Source organism: Fonsecaea monophora, assembly GCF_001642475.1.
Source record: "Fonsecaea monophora strain CBS 269.37 chromosome Unknown Scaff51, whole genome shotgun sequence".
Taxonomy (NCBI): domain Eukaryota; kingdom Fungi; phylum Ascomycota; class Eurotiomycetes; order Chaetothyriales; family Herpotrichiellaceae; genus Fonsecaea; species Fonsecaea monophora.
Window position 1 is genome coordinate 124,131 of NW_019173982.1, and position 19,092 is coordinate 143,222.

At 51.4% G+C, this 19,092-nt stretch overlaps 6 protein-coding genes across 6 annotated transcripts; 3 read left to right on the plus strand and 3 right to left on the minus strand.

The window, feature by feature from the left end:
- Positions 1-398: 398 nt before the first annotated feature.
- On the plus strand, positions 399-1,226 carry AYO21_06994 (hypothetical protein; the record flags this gene model as incomplete). Its single annotated transcript, XM_022656952.1, has 1 exon — positions 399-1,226. The coding sequence occupies one exon, from the start codon at positions 399-401 to the stop codon at positions 1,224-1,226; it is 828 nt and encodes a 275-aa protein (XP_022510751.1).
- Positions 1,227-1,340: 114 nt separating this feature from the next.
- Positions 1,341-2,277, minus strand: AYO21_06995 (hypothetical protein; the record flags this gene model as incomplete). Its single annotated transcript, XM_022656953.1, has 2 exons — positions 1,341-2,105; positions 2,167-2,277. The coding sequence occupies 2 exons, from the start codon at positions 2,275-2,277 to the stop codon at positions 1,341-1,343; spliced, it is 876 nt and encodes a 291-aa protein (XP_022510752.1).
- A 638-nt stretch (positions 2,278-2,915) lies between these two features.
- AYO21_06996 (hypothetical protein) lies at positions 2,916-6,034 on the minus strand (the record flags this gene model as incomplete). The annotated part of the gene is made up of 3 exons (XM_022656954.1): positions 2,916-4,613; positions 4,690-5,705; positions 5,761-6,034. The coding sequence occupies 3 exons, from the start codon at positions 6,032-6,034 to the stop codon at positions 2,916-2,918; spliced, it is 2,988 nt and encodes a 995-aa protein (XP_022510753.1).
- A 1,205-nt stretch (positions 6,035-7,239) lies between these two features.
- Positions 7,240-8,262, plus strand: AYO21_06997 (hypothetical protein; the record flags this gene model as incomplete). Its single annotated transcript, XM_022656955.1, has 1 exon — positions 7,240-8,262. One exon carries the CDS (start codon positions 7,240-7,242, stop codon positions 8,260-8,262), a length of 1,023 nt encoding a protein of 340 aa, XP_022510754.1.
- Positions 8,263-9,884: 1,622 nt separating this feature from the next.
- On the minus strand, positions 9,885-13,580 carry AYO21_06998 (hypothetical protein; the record flags this gene model as incomplete). Its single annotated transcript, XM_022656956.1, has 2 exons — positions 9,885-13,519; positions 13,571-13,580. The coding sequence occupies 2 exons, from the start codon at positions 13,578-13,580 to the stop codon at positions 9,885-9,887; spliced, it is 3,645 nt and encodes a 1,214-aa protein (XP_022510755.1).
- A 1,395-nt stretch (positions 13,581-14,975) lies between these two features.
- AYO21_06999 (hypothetical protein) lies at positions 14,976-18,714 on the plus strand (the record flags this gene model as incomplete). The annotated part of the gene is made up of 2 exons (XM_022656957.1): positions 14,976-17,748; positions 17,795-18,714. The coding sequence occupies 2 exons, from the start codon at positions 14,976-14,978 to the stop codon at positions 18,712-18,714; spliced, it is 3,693 nt and encodes a 1,230-aa protein (XP_022510756.1).
- Between the last annotated feature and the right edge of the window lie 378 nt (positions 18,715-19,092).

The following is a 19,092-nucleotide window of genomic DNA, read 5'->3' on the forward strand; positions in this document are numbered from 1 at the left end:
GCCCCCCAGTGCCTAGAAGCCGTTTCAACAGTAGCGCCACTCGTATGCATAGCACCAACCGTCGACGAACACCCAGACTCTCCAAGGGGGGCTGCGGCGCGCTTCGTATCTCCGGGACTTGCCGCTGAGTTGTTGCTCGTGTTGAGAATGTGAGCAAAACAATGCCAATGTTGCACACTCCATTCGCCAATGTCCATTTGACTATGTGCCACTGGCTTTGACCTATTTTTCGCAACTCTTGGTAGGCAGCAATTGAGCCTGATCAGATTTGGGGACCCCTTAAAAGGCTGCAGACAAATATATGCATATCTTTGCATTCTCGCAGGTGATGGTGAGGTATTGACCAGCGGTTTAGAAGTACCTGTGGCGCGTAGAGCAGAAACATATTCTTAGCCATCATGCCGTCGTTCATCCTGCCCAAAGTCTCTCCGAGCGTCGAAGTGACAATCCCGACGAACGTCACCCAGGACGAGCTGCTCGCATTCCGCCCCTTTAAGGACTGGCTCGCCACACTGCAGAAATCCATCAAGTTGCAAAAGTCCGAGGCTACACATGCCTTTTACGACAAGAAGGACCCCTATCAATTACGTTCGATCAATGTTCATTCGGTGGAATGGTTCGGGCCTCGCATCGGCTTTATCTTGATGGAGACAGTGGTGCAGAATGCCGCCGATCCACGACCATTGCCTGGTATCGTCTTCTTACGTGGTGGCAGCGTGGCCATCCTGATGATTGTCCGGCCAGAAGGAGACAGCGACGACAGATTTGTCGTCATGACTCAACAGCCCCGGATACCCGCTGGGAGTCTTACTTTCTATGAGATCCCGGCTGGGATGATTGACGAGTCGGGTACCTTTGTGGGCGCTGCAGCGACCGAGATCCGCGAGGAGACAGGCTGGAAAGTACCACAGGGAGAGCTCGTCGACATGACGGAGATGGCGCTGAGGAACTCCACAGGTATCGAAAGCCACTTGCAGAAGGCAATGTATCCCAGCCCCGGAGGGTGTGACGAGTTTATCGCCCTGTTCTTGTGGGAGAGGACCATGTCTCACAAGGAACTTGCCGAACTGAGAGGCAAATTGACTGGGAATCCCAAAGAAAGAGAAAAGATCAAGGTGAAGCTGGTCGAATACAAAGAGCTCTGGAGGGAAGGAGCGAGAGATGCGAAGACGCTTTGCGCATGGGCGCTGTACGAGGGATTGACCAGGGATGGGATCTTGAAGTGAAGACGACGGCCATTTGGTCCTCAAAGAACGAGCTTGCTGACGACTGCTAACCATTTGCGAGAGACTCTTGAGCGTCTTGGGAACCAGGTTTCATGTGCATAGACGTGGCTGCTATCAGGTATCTTTTCTTGTTGCCACACCAAGTTCTGCCAGAACCTGTGCTGGTCCCAGCTTTTGCCATTGCTCCAGCTGTTGTGTATTCGTCATCCAGACCATGCCCATCATACCAGCAGCGTTGGCACTCGCTCCTTGCACTGCCACTCTTCGCCGGGGCACAACCATCATCCACCTTTTCGTAAGCATCATGTTGTGAGGGAAGTAGGAGAGAGTGTCCCCGGAACATCTTTGCCAGACCGTGTACGCCTCGTTGCGTAGCCTCTCGTATACTGGAAGCAAAGAGTCTAGTGTGCTCTCTGCTTCAGGCTGGAGAGGTTGGATAAAGTATCTGAATGGAATGTTCTCGGGATTGAGTGCCTCCAGGTCGGGAAACAGCGTCAAGCCGTCCGAGCAAGGAATCACCTGCATGTGTTTGTGGAGTCTGCTGCAACCGGCCTCGTTCCCGCAGTTGAACATGATAAAATGCTCATGGCTCAATTGGTTAAGAACAACCCATGCGGCCGAGAGATCTGTCTTGTCGAGATTCTCCGTCTGTCGCCTGAACGAATCGAGCGTCAAGATCAGGTACTGTGGCCGAAAGACGGCGAAACGGTTCAGAACCAGAAGATGCGTCTCATGGACCTTAGTCACAATGAGGGCTGGGTCTGCGTCGACGAGGTCGCTCCCAGGTCCATATTTAGGGAGCTGGTCAAAGGCGGCGTTGTTGGTTGCATCGGCCGTCGCAGGTTTCGATGCCAACGCTGGACAGATGCGGAACTCGAACTTCAGGCTGTCGTCAGTCCGTGCATTGGATTAGCGAAAGAAATGCGACAATGTATCTCACATCGAACCCTTGATCCTTAGTCGTGAAGACTGTCTCAGGGCCATAAAGAATGATCTGCCGAGCAACCAAGTCGTCGAAAGCGCCAACCACCTGCTTCTCATCGAACGACATCGTCAGGGAGACTTCTGAATTTCGTCGAAGCGGCGAGTCTGCATATACGGCACGATTACGAGGCTTTGAGAGGAGAACTAAGCCGTCTACACTGTATCGGTAACAACAGAATCATCGAGCCAAGTTGAGAGGTTTGTGGCAGGGTGTCTGACCTGCGCTCATTCACGTAAAACGGTGGCAACTCTGGTTGGTAGAAGGGAATTCTCTTCGGACACACCGCCACTCTATCATTCATCTACACTATTAGTCTTGTCATGTCATGAACGATTAGCCGTCTCGTTGCAACCGGGTCCTCCTCTGCTGCCTTGATGGATTGTTTCACTTTATCCTTGAACTCGGCTGCTCATACACGAGGTCCGGGTATTCCTGCAAGAAACAGGCAAGGATGAAGTCACTTGATGGCACTCAATTGCTCCTGTTGGTCAGGGTTTTCCATGAGACTGGTTATCTATGGCTACACGCCTTCTCCGGCCTGTATCTTTCCACAATCTTGCCTTGCAGAATGCTTTGAAGAAGATACTGACCGGACTCTAATTCCACAGAATGAAGGCGAAGAACGAGCAGAGAGACGGTCCAGATGCCCGACCCTCAATCCTCACGTTTGCCGTGTTCTGCAGACACCCTCCTCGATGATCCTGTCAATCAGCTTCCCGCCGCAATGCTAACAGACCCGGAAGAGTGACTTGAGCCTCTTCATACATGGGCTCGAGTGGGAGGCCCTTCCTCACTAGGAAGAGACATTGTGAAAGCAGCTTTTGGGCCAGCTCCTTGATACGACCATCCAGATGAATAACATCCTCGATTTCAACCTCAGGCAGGACCAACGACCGGGTTTCAAACGACCTCATAGCAAGCTTCATCCTCTGCACGTCATCAGCCCGAAGTTCCTCGCCATTAAAAATCTTCTCTCGAACAGGAGCCAGGTCGTCCCTCATGTCCACCAATGCTGCCGTCGGCATCTGGCTCAGGAGGAGGGAAGAGTATTTGTGGCTGCCAGAAGAGATGGCCGAGGTGGAGAAGCTCTTTCGGGAGTCTCCTGCGTGGGCGACTGAGGCCATGAACTGCCACGAAGGCACCTCGTCCTCCTCGAGAAAGATGAGCGTTTCATTATCAGCATGGAAAGCGTAATCGAAGGTGATAGTGGCGCGATATGGGGCATCAAATATCTCGTGGCAGAAGGGACCATAGAGCCACGGTTTCTCGGTGATTCGATCCCGCGCCTTCAACAGCTGCCTCTTGGCGTCTTCGCTGGTGTCCTTGATCAAAAATTGGATCACACTGTCTCTGTCGCTTGCCTCGTCAAACAAATCTGCGAACTTGTACAGCGGCGATCGAAAGACCGCCTCCGGAAGATGCTTTGATAGCAGATGAAGGGCTTCAGAAAGGTCTTGAGCAGCCTGTTTTGCAATTGAGGAACGTTCAACATAGTCGTCATCAACATCCCAATGACCTCCTGCTTCAATGTGGTTCCAAAGTTGTACAAGGTGTTCAATGGTTTGGTCTCGATGGAGAGGGTCGACCTCGGTCCTCAAATACCTGCCGTAATCTCGGCTCAGGGTCGGTTCGTCGTAATAGAGGATCTGATGGGTATTCGCCGGATCATCGAAATAGTCGTCCATCTGCGCAATGTGATCGTCGCTGACCGATTCAAAAATGTATAGCTTGGCCCTCGTCTCACGACATCGTTGTAATTTGCGAGGGCCGTCTTTCAGTTTGGCAGATAACATTGGGAACACATGGCGGATGTAGACTTCATCCAACTGATCGCGCTCGCCTTGAAACAATATCTCATCCACAAAGACCGTGGAGTTGGTGATTGTATTCGGAGGGACAACCATGCCATCTGCAAACAAAATAGATCGGTGCAGGAGGGCTCTCATATAATTCTCGGGAGGGACACCAAACCGGTTCATTTTGGAATTGACATTGTCCATCGAAGGGCTGAACGCCACGCACTTTGCACTCCGTTGCATGGCGCTGGCCTTCGTTGATCTGGATCCGCTTGACGCTTGACGCTCGTGGAGAATAGAGGCCAGGAGGTCCTCAATCAGATGGCGACTCTCGTAGTTCCCGACGACCCAAGCGATCCCGCTCGATATGCGCAGCGCTCTGGCAGCTTCTTCCATCTTACCTCCACAGAGCATCGCCAACCCGCTTAGGGCACTCACCACCCATGTCTGAGCGTGATGGCGAGGAGGCACTTGAAGCAAAGCCGCCTCTTCTAGTTCCACATGGTGCAACTGCAGCTCCTTGAGACCTTCGTTCAGCCTCTGACAAAATCCCTGCTTCGCTTCAAGGATGGATGGGCCTCCGTTTCTGAGGATGTGGCTTAACGTCTCCCATACTTCAGAGCAGCTCTTTGCTGGTCGGACCTTATTCTTCTGTCAGTATGATCCCGTGGACGATACACACAGGATGACTTGCCTGATGTCCTTCTGTCTGGAGGTTCATATTTTGCAGAATTCGGTTCCAGTCCTGTCTCGGCGACGTTCCTCCGTTGAGTGTTTGCAAAAATCTCGGGTTAGCTCTTTCTCCACTTCTCTCCTCAAAAAGAGTAACCAAGTCGATCAGGAGCAGTTTACACCAGTGAGGTCCCAGGTCTTCGGCCCATGATTTGATCTTCTGCTCGAAGCGAGGGAACTTGCTTTCGCCAGAATGTCTTTCTCCAAGAAAATATCCACTAAGAAGGCAAAATCCAACAGGCGAATCCTCTGCAAGGTCCATGCTCAGGGTGAGGCCTTCAATTGACGACTCACACGAGCTCTTGGGGAATATGAGCCACACAATTGAGGCTTGCCTCTTGTTTGATAGGAAGCGAAGATAATCGAGGTTGTCATTCATATCACTTCCGCTGAAGCCGGCAACCAGCCATACCGTTCGTTTGAGAAGAATATCGAGCACATCGGTCGCAAAAGAAGGTAGGCCCTGGGCACGCTGTAATCGGGTGTCGATGCAGCTGACTGGATCATAGCACGAACCGTGGATCTTGAAGAGGAAGGTTATTTTGCCACTCCCCAGCTGCGGCATGAGAGATCGTATAAAGGCAAAGGCTTTTGCCCCGTTCACAATCAGAACCAGTTTTTTGTCCAAGGTTGTCAGTGGTAACCGGTCTGAAATCTCCCTACCGTCCACGTGAGGATCCCCAATGACCTGGTAAAAGAGCGATGTCTTGCTTTCGATAGCCTTCTCCAGGTAGTTGTCAAAGTTCGTGGTCATGACGGCCGCAACTTGGCCAGTGGAAAGAAGTTCAGCAGCCCACGTATGTATCTTGTTATATGCAAACATTCCATTGTCTTGCTTCTCAGCCTGAAATGCATCCAACACTTGCAAATACTGCTGACCAAGGCGTCTCGAGATAACTTCGGTAACCATATAGTTAGGTACGGTTCTTTTGAGTTGGTCGAAATAGCCCAAGATCCCCTCGGACACTTGTAAAGATAAACATCAGCTGGCCATTCCCGGCTAGTCATGCTCAATACACACCTGTATCAGGCTGAATATCTGTCACAGCGACCTTCATCGCTGACGTCCATAACAGTTCCACAAAGTCATTCCACATGGGTAATTGCGCTGGCTTGAACGTGGAAATAGCAGCACCCAGGAATAATGTGGCTCGTCCTTTCGCCTTCTCAGTGAAGGAGTCGATGCGCGGAGCCGCTTCCACCAAATTGTGACTTTTGAAATCCCCTTGAGCCTCATGCGGGAACTCCATCAATCCGCTCGTCGCTGCTCGCTCCAGCAGCGTATGATTTGCCATCATGGCTGCTTTGATGAGCTGAGTTCAATATTCGGTGGTGAGGCCTCTGGTTGATAGTCGTTGGTAGATCAAGGACAGCGTTGATTGAGAGCGAGTGCTTTTCAACCCCTTCACCTATACCATCAATCGTGTTCTGACCGGGCGGCCACCCTGTTATAATCGAGGACTGTCAGCTCCCTCGCGAGTGGCCAGTATTCTGTGTCAGAGTGCGCCAGCTAATCTTCGACTCGTGTTGCTGGCCGCAGGTGAGGCTCTACAGCATATGTAACACGCTAGCAAGAGCCCCTTTGATAGGCATCAGGCCAGGGTTTGGTCTCCTGGAAACCTTGGCGAGGTTGTTAAACAGTTGGCTAGACTCTGCAGCCTCAGGTGATGCAATGTGACACGAGTCTCAATAAGGGGGGGCCACAGGTTTGGCTGAGTTGACGCGAGACAAAGAGATGCATGTATTTGCGATCCAGCCGGACAGAACAAATAACTCTCGAGAGAAGGCTCTAGCCAACCATGATTTAAAAAGATAGCAAGGCAAATGCCACGGCTGTCGGGCTTGTCATTGTTCGCCTACCTGGGTCTGGACCAACGCATCCGAGCTTCAGCGTATCGACAACGAATCGAATGGCTCACACCGGGGCGTGGGCATGTGCGTGGTGTCCCAAGAAGCCATGTAAGGGAACAATCACAGGGTGCCGCTGCATGTTTCTAATCCCGAAGAGAGGATTTCGAGTCGGGATAGATGAGGCTCTGAAGTGAAAGACGGAGAGGAGGAGCTCATTTGATTTTGTCATGTAAGGGAGCTGGGAGAGTGAAATTCGCAGGCACATGATGTGTTTGCAGTGAGAAAATACTGGCAATGACGATGCCCACACCGAGGCCAAGACTACCTATCTATTTCTACCTACAAGCGTCGACTAGGGGGCTATACTGTAGTAGCTTAGGTGGAGCACTTAAGCCCGAAACCCACCCACTTGGTCCCGGGACTTCCCTACCACACAAATGTCTAGGCACCTAAATCACCCCTAAGGTGCCACGAGCTCCTCCAGGTTCTCAGTAAAGATGTCAACGCCAATGAAGAGCTTGTCCTACCCAACTACCTTTCTGCCTACCCCCTCGTGGTAATAGGAAATTTTCCTCCGCCTTACTACTCTCAATCGACATCCTGGTCTGTCCTATCAATCTCATCTCCTCGTATATCCCTGCTATTCCCCATGCCACCATCCCTTCGGAAAGCATGCCACTCCTGCACAATCGCAAAGCGCCGTTGCGTGCCTCAACTCCCACAATGCACCAGATGTGCTGAGAAAGGACTGCGCTGCACCTACGACTTGGAACCTGTGACGAATCTCGAGATAGGTAGCTCTTGTCCGCCGCAAACGATCGCGCAAAGCCCTTGGGAGCCACTATCTCCGATCATCTTCGATTCCGTCGCTTCGGCCCACGAAGCCGCCGTGCATTCCTTCACCTCCGACAGACAAGAGATGCTCCCTGTGATGGCAAACCAGGAGACGCTCATGATGGTTGTCGAGCGTTACCTGAGATTTATCCCCTTGCTCACGTTTCAGCAAAGAACCACTCCCTACATCCACAGCCAGCTGCTGTTGGCCAGTAAGCGGACTTCTGCAAGCGTGGTTCTCCTAGATATCGATGGCTCTGAGGCCACACCAGGTACCAATGCTGCCTTTTTGAAAAGAATGCAACAGCATCTACTTTCTCTCAAAGTCGAACAGCTGACATTCACTGAGTTCCTGCCCGCATTTCACACGCTGGCTGCTGTCCTGCTCTCCTTCGTTCTGAACTTAGACCGACGACCGCCTATCCTATTTGATCTCTGGGCAACATGGACAAACCATTTCCACACGACACTTCCGCGAACGCTTAGTAGCGACTTGTCGGCATGGCAAGCCTGGTGTACTGCTGAGAGCGCGCGCAGAACCTTTCTATATATCCTTCTTCTTGAGGGAATAGTGGAAACAAGCCAGAAGGGATACTGCCACTACCGCCCTATGGTGGAGTCTCTACCCCTCGATGTAAGGACAGGTCTCTGGGAGGCAGAAACGGAAGAAGAGTGGCAAGCTGCCGTGGCTATCCATGGCGGCGTAGAGTCAGAATTGATTTCATGGGCCGAGTTCATTGGAAGTGGCGGCCCAGAGCCTCGTCAAGGTTATGACGGGATGCTTCAGCGGCTGCTTCTTATGATTCACTTTGGTAAGGCCGCTGCTGACGTCCAGTAGCCCACCCCAGGCACACTGGTCTTATGCAACTGGGAAGATACCTTGCTTCATTCACGTCTCGGTGTGAGAAGGCCAACGTTCTCCACAGCCTTGTGGCGCAACGAGGTACGTGGAATCCCTCCTGAAATACCCGAGTGGAAACTAATACTATTCACGTTAGACGGAAGCCGTGCTCCACCCCCATCGTGGGTCAGAAATCGTACTACAGTCTTCGATGCAAGTACGTCTTGGGAAGAGGAGGGAAAAGTACCGGGTCTGACTCTCGAGATACTTTGTACAGAACAATGACATCCCTCTTCATTAGAGCGATGGCTCTCTTGTCTGACGGAGTATTTTCTTCGACTCCTTCTCCACTTGTGGGTGATAGCAACCCTCCCATATCCAGCAGTCACCGGACGAGGTCAAACAACACCAGAGGTATATAAAAGGGAGAAGTGAGCGGTGGCCGCTCCTACCACACACCAACCTTGTTGCTGCGAGCTCATTCATCTAACCATTGAAACATGGAATACAACCAAGACCTTCCCAAGGGCCGGACCTTGTAAGTCCCCCAAACTATATCAGCTCACCTGTAGAGCCGGATTGTCATTACTTGGATGTTAACAGTATCTCTGCGGACACGTAGGGACCCAGTATTTTGCTGGGGCCACAAAGCTCTCCCACCACAGCGCGGCGTGGTCACATATGCAGTCTCACCGAACCGGCTCAACCCGTTGGCGAACTCCTTGCACAGTGCAGTGTTTAACACATACCGTCGATCAAAGAATCAGGTGTTATACTGGGTGCCGCCCTTCGTTGTCGCTTATCTGTTGATGGACTGGGCTAATCGACGGTATGTCGAGTCGAGTCCCTGTACCATTTCTCTAGACAGTCAGGCAGGGGCCTCCGTGACACCCTTTCACTGAGAATAGGAAGGAGGAAACCCGGACAACCCTGCTCTCTCCGCCCTTCCTTCCCTTCTCGGCACGATGCGCTATACACCGCACTTACATACCTGCTGACAAGGGCTCGCTGAGATAGGAACGCGCACCTCAATTCCAAAGCTGGCAGGGCAGAGGCAGCCAAGCGGAACTGACCAAGGGGGGGAGGACAATCTGCATCTTAGAGAAAGGAGCATAGGAGACGAAACTCGGGTCCATTCACGTCGAATCCGCTGCGGTACTTCAACCAACGCGCGCGCGAGAGAGAGGGAGCGAGAGAGCGACCGAGTATTGCAGAAAGCCGAATCAAATCACCTTTCGTGAAGACTGTCTATGTACCTAGAGCACAAGGTCTATATGAAACATGAATCGTCCATGCGTCCGTCCTCCGCAGTCTGTGAAGTCACATGCATCATAACACACTTGTGCTCACTCACGCCACTCATACTCATGCCAAAGTCAAAGATGTGTTTGAATACATGTTCCGGAGAGGCAGAAACCATATGTAGTTCGTGCTGTGGTGCTCGTCGGTTGTTCTCGTGTGTCCGTGAGGGATGAATGACGAGATGATGGTCCTCTTCTACAGATACTGCTTTCCTTTTTCTCTTCGTTAAAACAAGATCGAAACTTCCTTTGCATTTTCATATTTCTGGCTCTTTGGCCCTACCATAAGACTAGAACTCGACGATGCCCTCCAAATTGTTACACCATGATATACAACTCATCTCTCGGTAAGCCATCCTCTTTCAAGTTCGGATAATAGGGCACCATTGCATCTGCGCTGTGCACATATGCATCGTTGTATAACCTCCAGTATGGCGTGCGGACTTTCCTCGCTGGATGGAATAGTCCTGCCCACACATAATTCATCACAATGCCGGTACCAACCGCCATTCTTATTGCCTCAATGGCCTCGATGATCCGATCAATGACGTGCGGTGATGTCTCGAATAGGTTGGGGTAGAGAAGGTTCAGGAGATGGACCATTGCGTCTTCACACCCAAGACCCATAACACCAAGCGCAACGTGTTTGACCACACTAGCTGCGGTTTGCCGGTGGACTTGATCCCGATCAATGAGTGCATCCTCCAATAAAGGCGTAACGGCGTAAACATAGTCCTTGGCCATTTCTCCAATATATTCGAATAGAAAACTCAGCGATTTCAACACGCCGTTCTGCACGTTGAGTTCGGGAACGCGGTATTCGTTCATCAATGCCGGCAAGACAGTGAAAGGTGCGCATGTTTCGGCGACAATACCGATAGCCACCGCGGTACAAACGCGAGATTGTCGCTCTTGGACGCGTAGATTGTTGAGAAGCGTTGCGAGAACATCCTGTGGACCGATAGCTTTGGCAATAAACCCGAAAGTGTTGTTGGCAGCTCGACGAATTCCCTTCTTGTGTGCCTTCAGCATATCCAAAAGTTCAAAGCATATACGCATCCACTCTCTGGCATTGACGGATTCAGGACCTCGATCCGCAATACGTCCAACAAGATCAATCGTGTTTTCCTGGACTTTTTCGTGACGATTACGCAGAATGGGAGTTAGACGCGGCAACAGGTCCTTGATCGGTGGTTGCATCTGGTTGATTCCCACCACGGTGACAATGGATCGGAGTGCGCCCAGAATAGATCCCAAGACTTCGGGATACTCCTCCCCAAGGTACTCATAGAGGACGACACCGAGTTTGCCCATCAGAGCATCTTCACCACATTGTTTCATGACCATTGCAATACGCGAAATGAGATCTGCAGCTTGTTGACGGACCGTAGCAGATTTATTGTTCAGTCGCCAGAGGATTGTGCTGACGATTTGTGGGAGGTAAGGTTTACATCGCGTCCCTAGGGCGTTGACAACTGTACCGAAGCCGTTAAGCATGACAATATCCTCAATGCTCTGCTCTTGGAAGGCGTGGAGGATGCCGTCCACGAGCCGTTCTTCAAGTCGTTCACCAATATCCGCAGCGCCTAGGGAAGCGATAACTTTCTCGATAGTTTCCACTGTCATTTTGCGGTAGGCTTCGCTCTCATCTTTCAGATTGTTCACAATTCGCTCGACAATCTCACTGACGCCAACTTTCTGACCAAGGTCAACCGTGGTTTCGACAACCTGACGGTAATTTCTCTTATCAAGTGCCATTCGTCGGACCCAGAAACTCTTGAAGAAGTCTTGTAGCACATGTTCCTTAAGGTATGCAGCAGTCACGCCATCGGTGCTTGCGCATTGGGAAACAACTTTTAGTACGACTTTCTTCATTTCTTCGTCCGGAGAGGCGAATTCTCGAAGCAGAATTTCCATAATCTGGCTGGTGTAGTAGTTGGCGTACTCTTCGTCCATGAGAGGAATAATATAGCCCACAGCTTTCAAGAAGCCGGCAAGCCCTTTACCACGTTGCTTTCGGGCACCAGTCCAAAGAGGATTGAGGATATCATCGAAGCTCTCGATGCCATAGGGATTGGCAGCTTCGGCCAGTGCAGCAATTGCCAGAGAAGTAACAGTCCTCACCTTAGCTTGCTCGTCACTTAGGTTGTCGGCGATGCAATCGACCAAGCCTTTCAAGTGAGGCAATACAGCGCAACCCATCAAAATAGGGATTTGCTGCACGATCTTGACGCCTGTGTGTCGGGCTTGCCACGACTTCTTGCTCCGACAGACAGCACGTAAGAAGGGAAGAAGTGCCGGAATCCCCAGGGCTGAAGCCACGACAGCGAACGCCCTAGCTGTAGTGTTACGGACATATTCATCCACGTGGTCGATATCTGGTCGCATTGTACTGATCATATGAGCCAGGCCAGCAGCTTTGGCCAAATTGGAGATGATTTCCCGTCCTTCAACACGAGCGTAGTAGTCCTGATCAATGAGGAGAGGCTCAATCACGACCAAGATCTTGTGTACATAGGGTCTGATCAGATCATCGAGTTTGTAGAGAACACGGTCGATGACCTTAACGAGCAGATGGCGTTCCTGATCTTCCAAAGACTTTTCCATCAATAACGGCAGAATCTGGTTAAATAGAGGGCCGGCTCCAAATTGACGGGCATTGTCGGTCAACTGTCGGAGCGCAGTCTTACGCATTGGTGGTGTGCCATTCTTGACTTTGAGCAACAAGCGCATGATCTTTCTCTCTTTTAATTCGTCAACTGACAGGGCATTTTCATCTGCACCATCGACGAGCTTGCCGAAATAGGTCATGTCCTCAGCCTTGAAGAACTGGAGGTCACCCACGCCGGGGATTTCTGTGGGTAGTTGCTTTCCCAGCATTCTTGGATTCTCCGGCTCTTGCATCATGAAACCACCTATGCCAGCCGAACCGCTCGCCGTGGCAGGCGTTGCGGCCACTTTTCTGGCGACAGGTCGTATCGGAGCATATCCAGGAGGTGGTTCGAGAATGGTGTAACCCTCTGAAGGCAGCATCATGTCGAGCTCTTCGTCTGACCAAGGAGCATTTCGTCCAGTGATATCTGTCCCAAAGCTTACCTGTGTCATTTGTGAAGGATGCATTGGAGTGGCCAGGCCGGCATTACCAACGGGGGTTGCCGATGTAAGTGCAGGCGCTTGATCCCATCTAGAGCGTTTTGTTGGTGCTGGCGCTCCATCCGGGGCCGGGGCCTGATCCCACCTCGAGCGCTTCTTCGTGTCTCCGCCGTCAGGAGCGGGAGTGGCTTCGGAAGATACATCCCACCTCTTCTTCCGCTTGCGTCCCGTTGCTTCAACAGTAGACCCAGCGTCTGCATTCTCCTTATCTGCTTCTTCCTTGAGCGTTGGTCTGTGTTCGACAGCGTCGCCATTTGTCTGTTTCTCAGCAATGAGTTTCTTAACTCGTTCTTCCTCGCGCTCGAGGTCCTGCAGTTGCATGACCTCACGGTAAGTCGCACCATCCGTGACGCCAGCATGCTTGTTTGCAGCAAAGGGATCGGCTCGGGTTGGTGTTAAAGGACCACGATCAAATCTTCTCTTCTGGTAATCAGTTTCACGATCTGCTATTCTGGCAGATTTCTCACGCCCAAGTAAGATATCCTCTTCTTCCACACCATTTCCAGTGGCAAATTCGTTCATTTGGTCCTTTGTCGCTGTATACTGTCCGACGAGTCTCCGACTGCTATCTGCATCTGGCATCTCGTCATCTTCGCCGTCGGCGGGGAGGGAAGTATGGTATCCGGCAAACTTGTCGGCGCCATTGTGGTCGTAGAGAACGGTATCAAAACTTTCAGTCAAAGACGCCTTGGTGGATGAGTCAGTGCGTTGAGTCGATGGATCGAAGGTCTTTGAACCTTTCTTGCTGGCTGCTTGAGCATTGCGCTCTGCCTGCAGGCGCCGCACAGTATCGAAGTCGGCTTGAAGTGATGTTAGCTGGTCATTCGGATTTGATCCCCCTGGGTGCTTACCGTCCGACATGTTGCACGCCGTAGTCACCTCGATAAAGATTTAGCAAGCAGAGACAAAAATGAAAGAATGTACTAAGAGGTGTTGATTCGTGAGATGGTCGTCTCCGCAGGCACTTGCGGGAGGCGAAGAACAGTAGCGAAGTCTAATTTGTCACCATCTTTGTCTAAATGGTCATGTGACTGCGGTTGGTCTTGGCGCTTTCCTGGAACTTCCCCAGCTTGAGAACAAACATCGATCATCAAGCTCCAATCTCTACGTTGGGTTTCAGCTACGAATATTCGTTAATTGGAGCCCACATTGACTGTTACATTTCACTGAATGCTTGTCTCGGCTTATGTGAACCTCGTATGGATTCTGCAGTACCCGAGACTTGGCAATGAACAGCATGGAATCATACTCCAGTAGCGCAGATAGAGAATGGTGTTGGATTGCGCTCAACAGGATAGGGGAGGTTGATACAGGCGATGGTGGTGGCCATGAAAAGATTTTCCTGCCCCAAAGAGGCATGCTCCGAACCCTAGAATGGCCAGGCTCCAGCAGTCACGGGCGGCCAGCGTTTAGTTAAACTAATGCCTGCAGCAGAAGTAATATTCCTAAGCACCCGCTAACTGAAGGAAATGCATGCACCCACTGTGCACCCTACCCCACACTGGGTCCTCTGGAAACGGCCTGCACCTCCTTTCCCCTTCCCACTGTGCCACTGTGCCACTCCCTCCCACACCACCACTCTCAATCCCACCACCAGCTGCACGACTACACCATTCTCACACTGCCAAATCACCTGGGCCTGTAGATTTTCTCCTGATGATCTCCCAATCGCTACAGTTCGGCGCTGGGCAATACCACACACATCTCTGACCTGGACGTCGTATCACATCGTTCCTGCATAAGGCTTTTTCACTTTGCAATTCTACCCCCGGCACCTCGACTCTCTCATTTGAATGCGTCCGATGTTTCATCTCCCCAGCCGTTTGTTCGTCTCGTTGACCTCCGGGTAACGTCGTATTCAGTGTCCTGTTTGATCGCATGAAAATTTGGCAAATACTGAACCTGGGCTTTGTCGCTGTCGTATTTAGTCCCACCACTTCGAATCGTCCGAGTTGAATCTGGACCCAATGCGACGCTGGCAAGCTCATTAATTGAGTCTCAAATCCTCCTCTCTGAAGAGCCACACACTCACTTCCTCTTGTCGAGTTCTCCGTGCCAATGCCAGGTTGCTCAGTCCACGGTCTGGCAGGCGACCGTCGAAGGAAATTGAAGCAACAGACTGGTGCGCGCAGTCCGCACCCGGGTCTTGATATATAATAGTGGCAGTGGTGATTGGGACTAGGCCTGACATCATTGTCCGATCGGCGAGGAGGCTCGTCAACTTTCTAGACGATGAAACCGAATGATCGGGAAGACATGGCAAACGTGGTGACCCAGACAAGGTCCAGATCACAACTAATTCAACGGAGATCCAGCCGCCAGGCTTCGTCCCGGGATAGGCATGGCAAAATATTCGAAGAGACAGAACACCCTACCATTCGCGCTGTGACGCCAGATTATATTACGCCTCGCGCCGAATCTTTCGATGCCAGTCAATTCCACTCGCCAGTGCTGCAGCCGACACGCACGCGGCATTCACAAAGGAGGAGAGAAACATCCGCATCTGCGTCGAATACTGAGGAAGAGAGCACGATTGAGCGAAGAAGGCGGAGGGCACAGACAAGAACAAGTACAAACGATGAAAACCCCGTGGATATCTCGCCCGGGTCCTTTATCACCAAAACTCGGAAGAGGCTTGGATCCATCGCCACGGGTCTTCCCATCCTCCCTCCTGATGAGGCTCACGGATCAATTGGGTTCCCTTCAGTGGTACAGAGTCCCGAGCTCTTAGACCAACACGGTCCACCGAAGACTCCGCGCCGACCATTTTCCCCAAATGACGCCTTTGGCGCCAGCGCAAGCAGTCTTCGGTCTCCCAAATTGCTTGATATCGACTCGGGCAAAATTCTGCATCTCATGAAAACTACCTGTGGACGAATGCATGGCATCCTTTTCTTTAGGCCACTGCATACAACGGCATGGGCTTCTGGCTATTGTGCTATCAATGTCGCGCCCGGCAGTCTGGTATGCCAAACTAAAGGCGAGATCAATCAATCTAAGGTATTGATAGCAGATCTGCGGGGATGCACTGTCAGGACTCACTACGACCATGAATCTCAGAGCACTTATCTCAGTGTTTTGGTTGCATCGTCAGGAACGGGCTATCAGCTTCGACCCCCAGTGCCTGAAACATTTGACTCATGGCTTGCAGCATTGTTGTGTTGGCAGCCGTTAAGACCGAAGGGAATACACAACAAGATGACCAAACCTCAACCAGTTGGAATCGCTGAGAAAAAGGCAGTGTCGCAAAGGCGACTTTCTGATCTCACTAATCCAAAGGCCACGGCTATCGTCAAAGTGGGAAAGATGCTACTGTGGGATGGACCACTACCCTCGGGATCTCAGCTTGAATCTTCACCTGGTAGCCTTGGTCGGTCGATGACAGAAGAAAACTACCTCTGGCGTAGAGTGAGCTGCGCTCTCCACGAGAATGGCACCTTTCGTCTTCTCAGCGAGATCGACAGTCAGGTTCTCTCGGTGACATTATTGCCACAGCTTTCGCGCTGTGCAATTCAGCGACTGGACGAAAGTGTGCTGCGGATGCCACACTGTATTGCGATCTACCCTCATTATCGTGTCCAAACCCCTGCTGTCGGGCTTTCGAGACCCATGGTCTTGTGCTTAGAATCCAATGTCGCACTCGAAGCCTGGTTTGTCTTACTCCGAGCTCTGACGGTGCCGGAGTTATATGGCCCAGAACAATTGTCTCCCGAAGACGCACAGGCTTTGTCGTACCCATCTCAACACAGCAACAACGTCTCTACGCAGGGCATGTTTCGCATAGAGCGATCTCTTTCGATCAAAATAACCGAGGCAAAGTTTACGCAGCGGTCGGCTCCAATGGAAACCTATGAATACAACAAGGGAAAGGGAAAATCTGCAAAAGTTGAGCAGAGCAAAGAAGGGGTATACGCGGAGATTATGCTGGGCAAGGACTTGCGGGCCCGGACCTCAACCAAGCAGACGATTTCTTCGGCCTTTTGGGCGGAAGAGTTCAATTTACCAGACATTCCCGCAGCTTTGTCCAAGATCACCGTCGCAGTCAAGCTCGGAAATCCTGCAGAGAAAGAATGGACGATGGTCGCTGATAGCCTCTACGATATCTCGGCAGATGCTGGCTACCTTTCCGGCCTCGGCGGCTTGGAGATCTCGTCCCACGATCCGATCTATGGGAGGGTGGACGTCTCAATCGATGAATTGGAACGTAGTGGCACCATCGACAAGTGGTGGCCTTTGTTGGACAACAGCGATCGTTCCGTTGGCACGCTTCTGGCTCGATTTACGCTGGACGAGACGGTTATTCTGATGGAGTCCGAGTACGAAGAATTTGCCGCTCTTCTGCAAAACTACACGAATGGCTTGACAACACAAATCGCTCATCTCCTAGGACCCGATCTTCGACAATTGTCGGACATCCTTCTGGACATATTCCAGGCGTCGGGCACTGCTACAGACTGGATCAACAACCTAGTGGAGGAAGAAATTGACGGCATCTACAAAGATACACCCCCAATGCGAATGCGCTTCAGTGGCCGCATCCACTCCAATGATTCGTACGAGTCGGCCGAGCAGAGAGAAATGCTAGTCCGTGACCTCAGTCGATCAGCTACAATGGAGGCCAACTTACTTTTCCGGGGCAATTCCCTCGTAACCAAGGCACTAGATGCTCACATGCGCAGACTAGGAAGAGACTATATGGAGGATGTCCTGGGTGAAAAATTGCGCAAGATCATCGAAAAAGATCCTGACTGCGAAGTCGATCCCAGCAGGGTCCGGTCGCCAGATCAGCTCGACAAGAACTGGGCCAACTTGTTGTTTCTCACCAGTGAAATTTGGAAGTCAATCTATGCCTCCGCGGCTCAGTGTCCGATGGATTTGCGCGTCGTTTTCCGCCATGTCCGGTCTTGTGCAGAGGATCGATATGGCTCTTTTATTCGGACGGTCAAGTACACGAGCGTCTCCGGTTTTCTGTTCCTTCGTTTCTTTTGTCCTGCAATTTTGAATCCGAAACTCTTCGGCTTAATCCAGGGTAAGCTTTACTGGTCATCCTTCTCGGCTCATGCTAATATCTCTAGATTTGCCCCCTGACCGCACGAAGAGGACTTTTACATTGATTGCAAAGTCACTCAATGTTCTTGCAAACTTGGCACGATTCGGCACCAAAGAGCCTTGGATGGAACCCATGAACAAGTTTTTGGCAGCGTCGACGAATCAGTTCAGAGCCTACATCGACGAGATATGTTCCGTCAGCTCCTCCCAGATTGCTTCGGCTAAACTTGAGCCTCAATATGCTGCGCCAAATCAGATACGAGGCCGACTTCCAGCCCTGTCCCGCGAGGGCCTCCCCAGCCTTCCATTCCTTCTGGACCATGCAAAGCTGATGGCACAGCTCATTGACCTCTGGGTTACGCATGCTCCTGAAAACATTAGTGAAGCAACTGACGACGAGGCTGTGCAAGCATTTCATGCGGTGTGTGTGAGGCTCTCGCAAAGGAGCAAAGAATGCCTGAAGGCTGCGGAGCAAGCTGAACGGCCTGACGAAAGGTCGGAACATACCTGGCAACGGCTTGTTTCAGACCAGCAAAATCCTATGGCGCCTAACAACACTTTCGAGGTGACTTTACGAAGATCACAGAGGGACAATGAGATCACGGCTCTTCCCCAAACGGCAGACACCGTGGCAGATGTAGAATACAAGAATATTGAACTCTCTCCAACTGTTGGAGAAGGCGACACGACACCATCTAGCTCAACATCAGCGTGGGAAAGACGGATTCCCTACCCTCAACGGGCAGCAGAGACCCGAACAATGACTGACTCGACGAATTCATCAACTGATGCAGTTGATATGGTTGAAGATGCTCGGCGGCCAATGTCCAGCAGCCGCGATGGTCCGGCCAAAAGCCGGTTGTTTGAATTAATGAGTTCTTCTTCACGGCGGAGAGGAAAAACTGGGGATCGCAGTTACGTGGACGACGACGGGCACGAGCTTTGACGACAGATGCAGCAGGATTTTATGATCTTTTTGACGTCGCTAGATACCAAACCATGTACAAGAAACAATGATCTTTTAGTACCAGTCTCATAGGCATTGCCCAGCTGCCATTAGTTGATGACTGATCCTTCATCCAAGAAGCTACAAAAAGAGGGAAACTCTCCGTTCTTTTAATATAAGCGGGGAGGTAATGGTTAGAGCAGCGACGGCAACCTCGTGCCTGCAACCTAACACTTCTCGCTGACTAGCGTTCTACCTCAAATTTGGAGTGGCGGAATGGTACAGTATTATGACCAGACAAACAATCCAGACGAAGAGCGGAGAGCATTTCAGGAGCCGATGTCTCACTTCAAGAGAGTTTGAACGCGGCCGATCGCA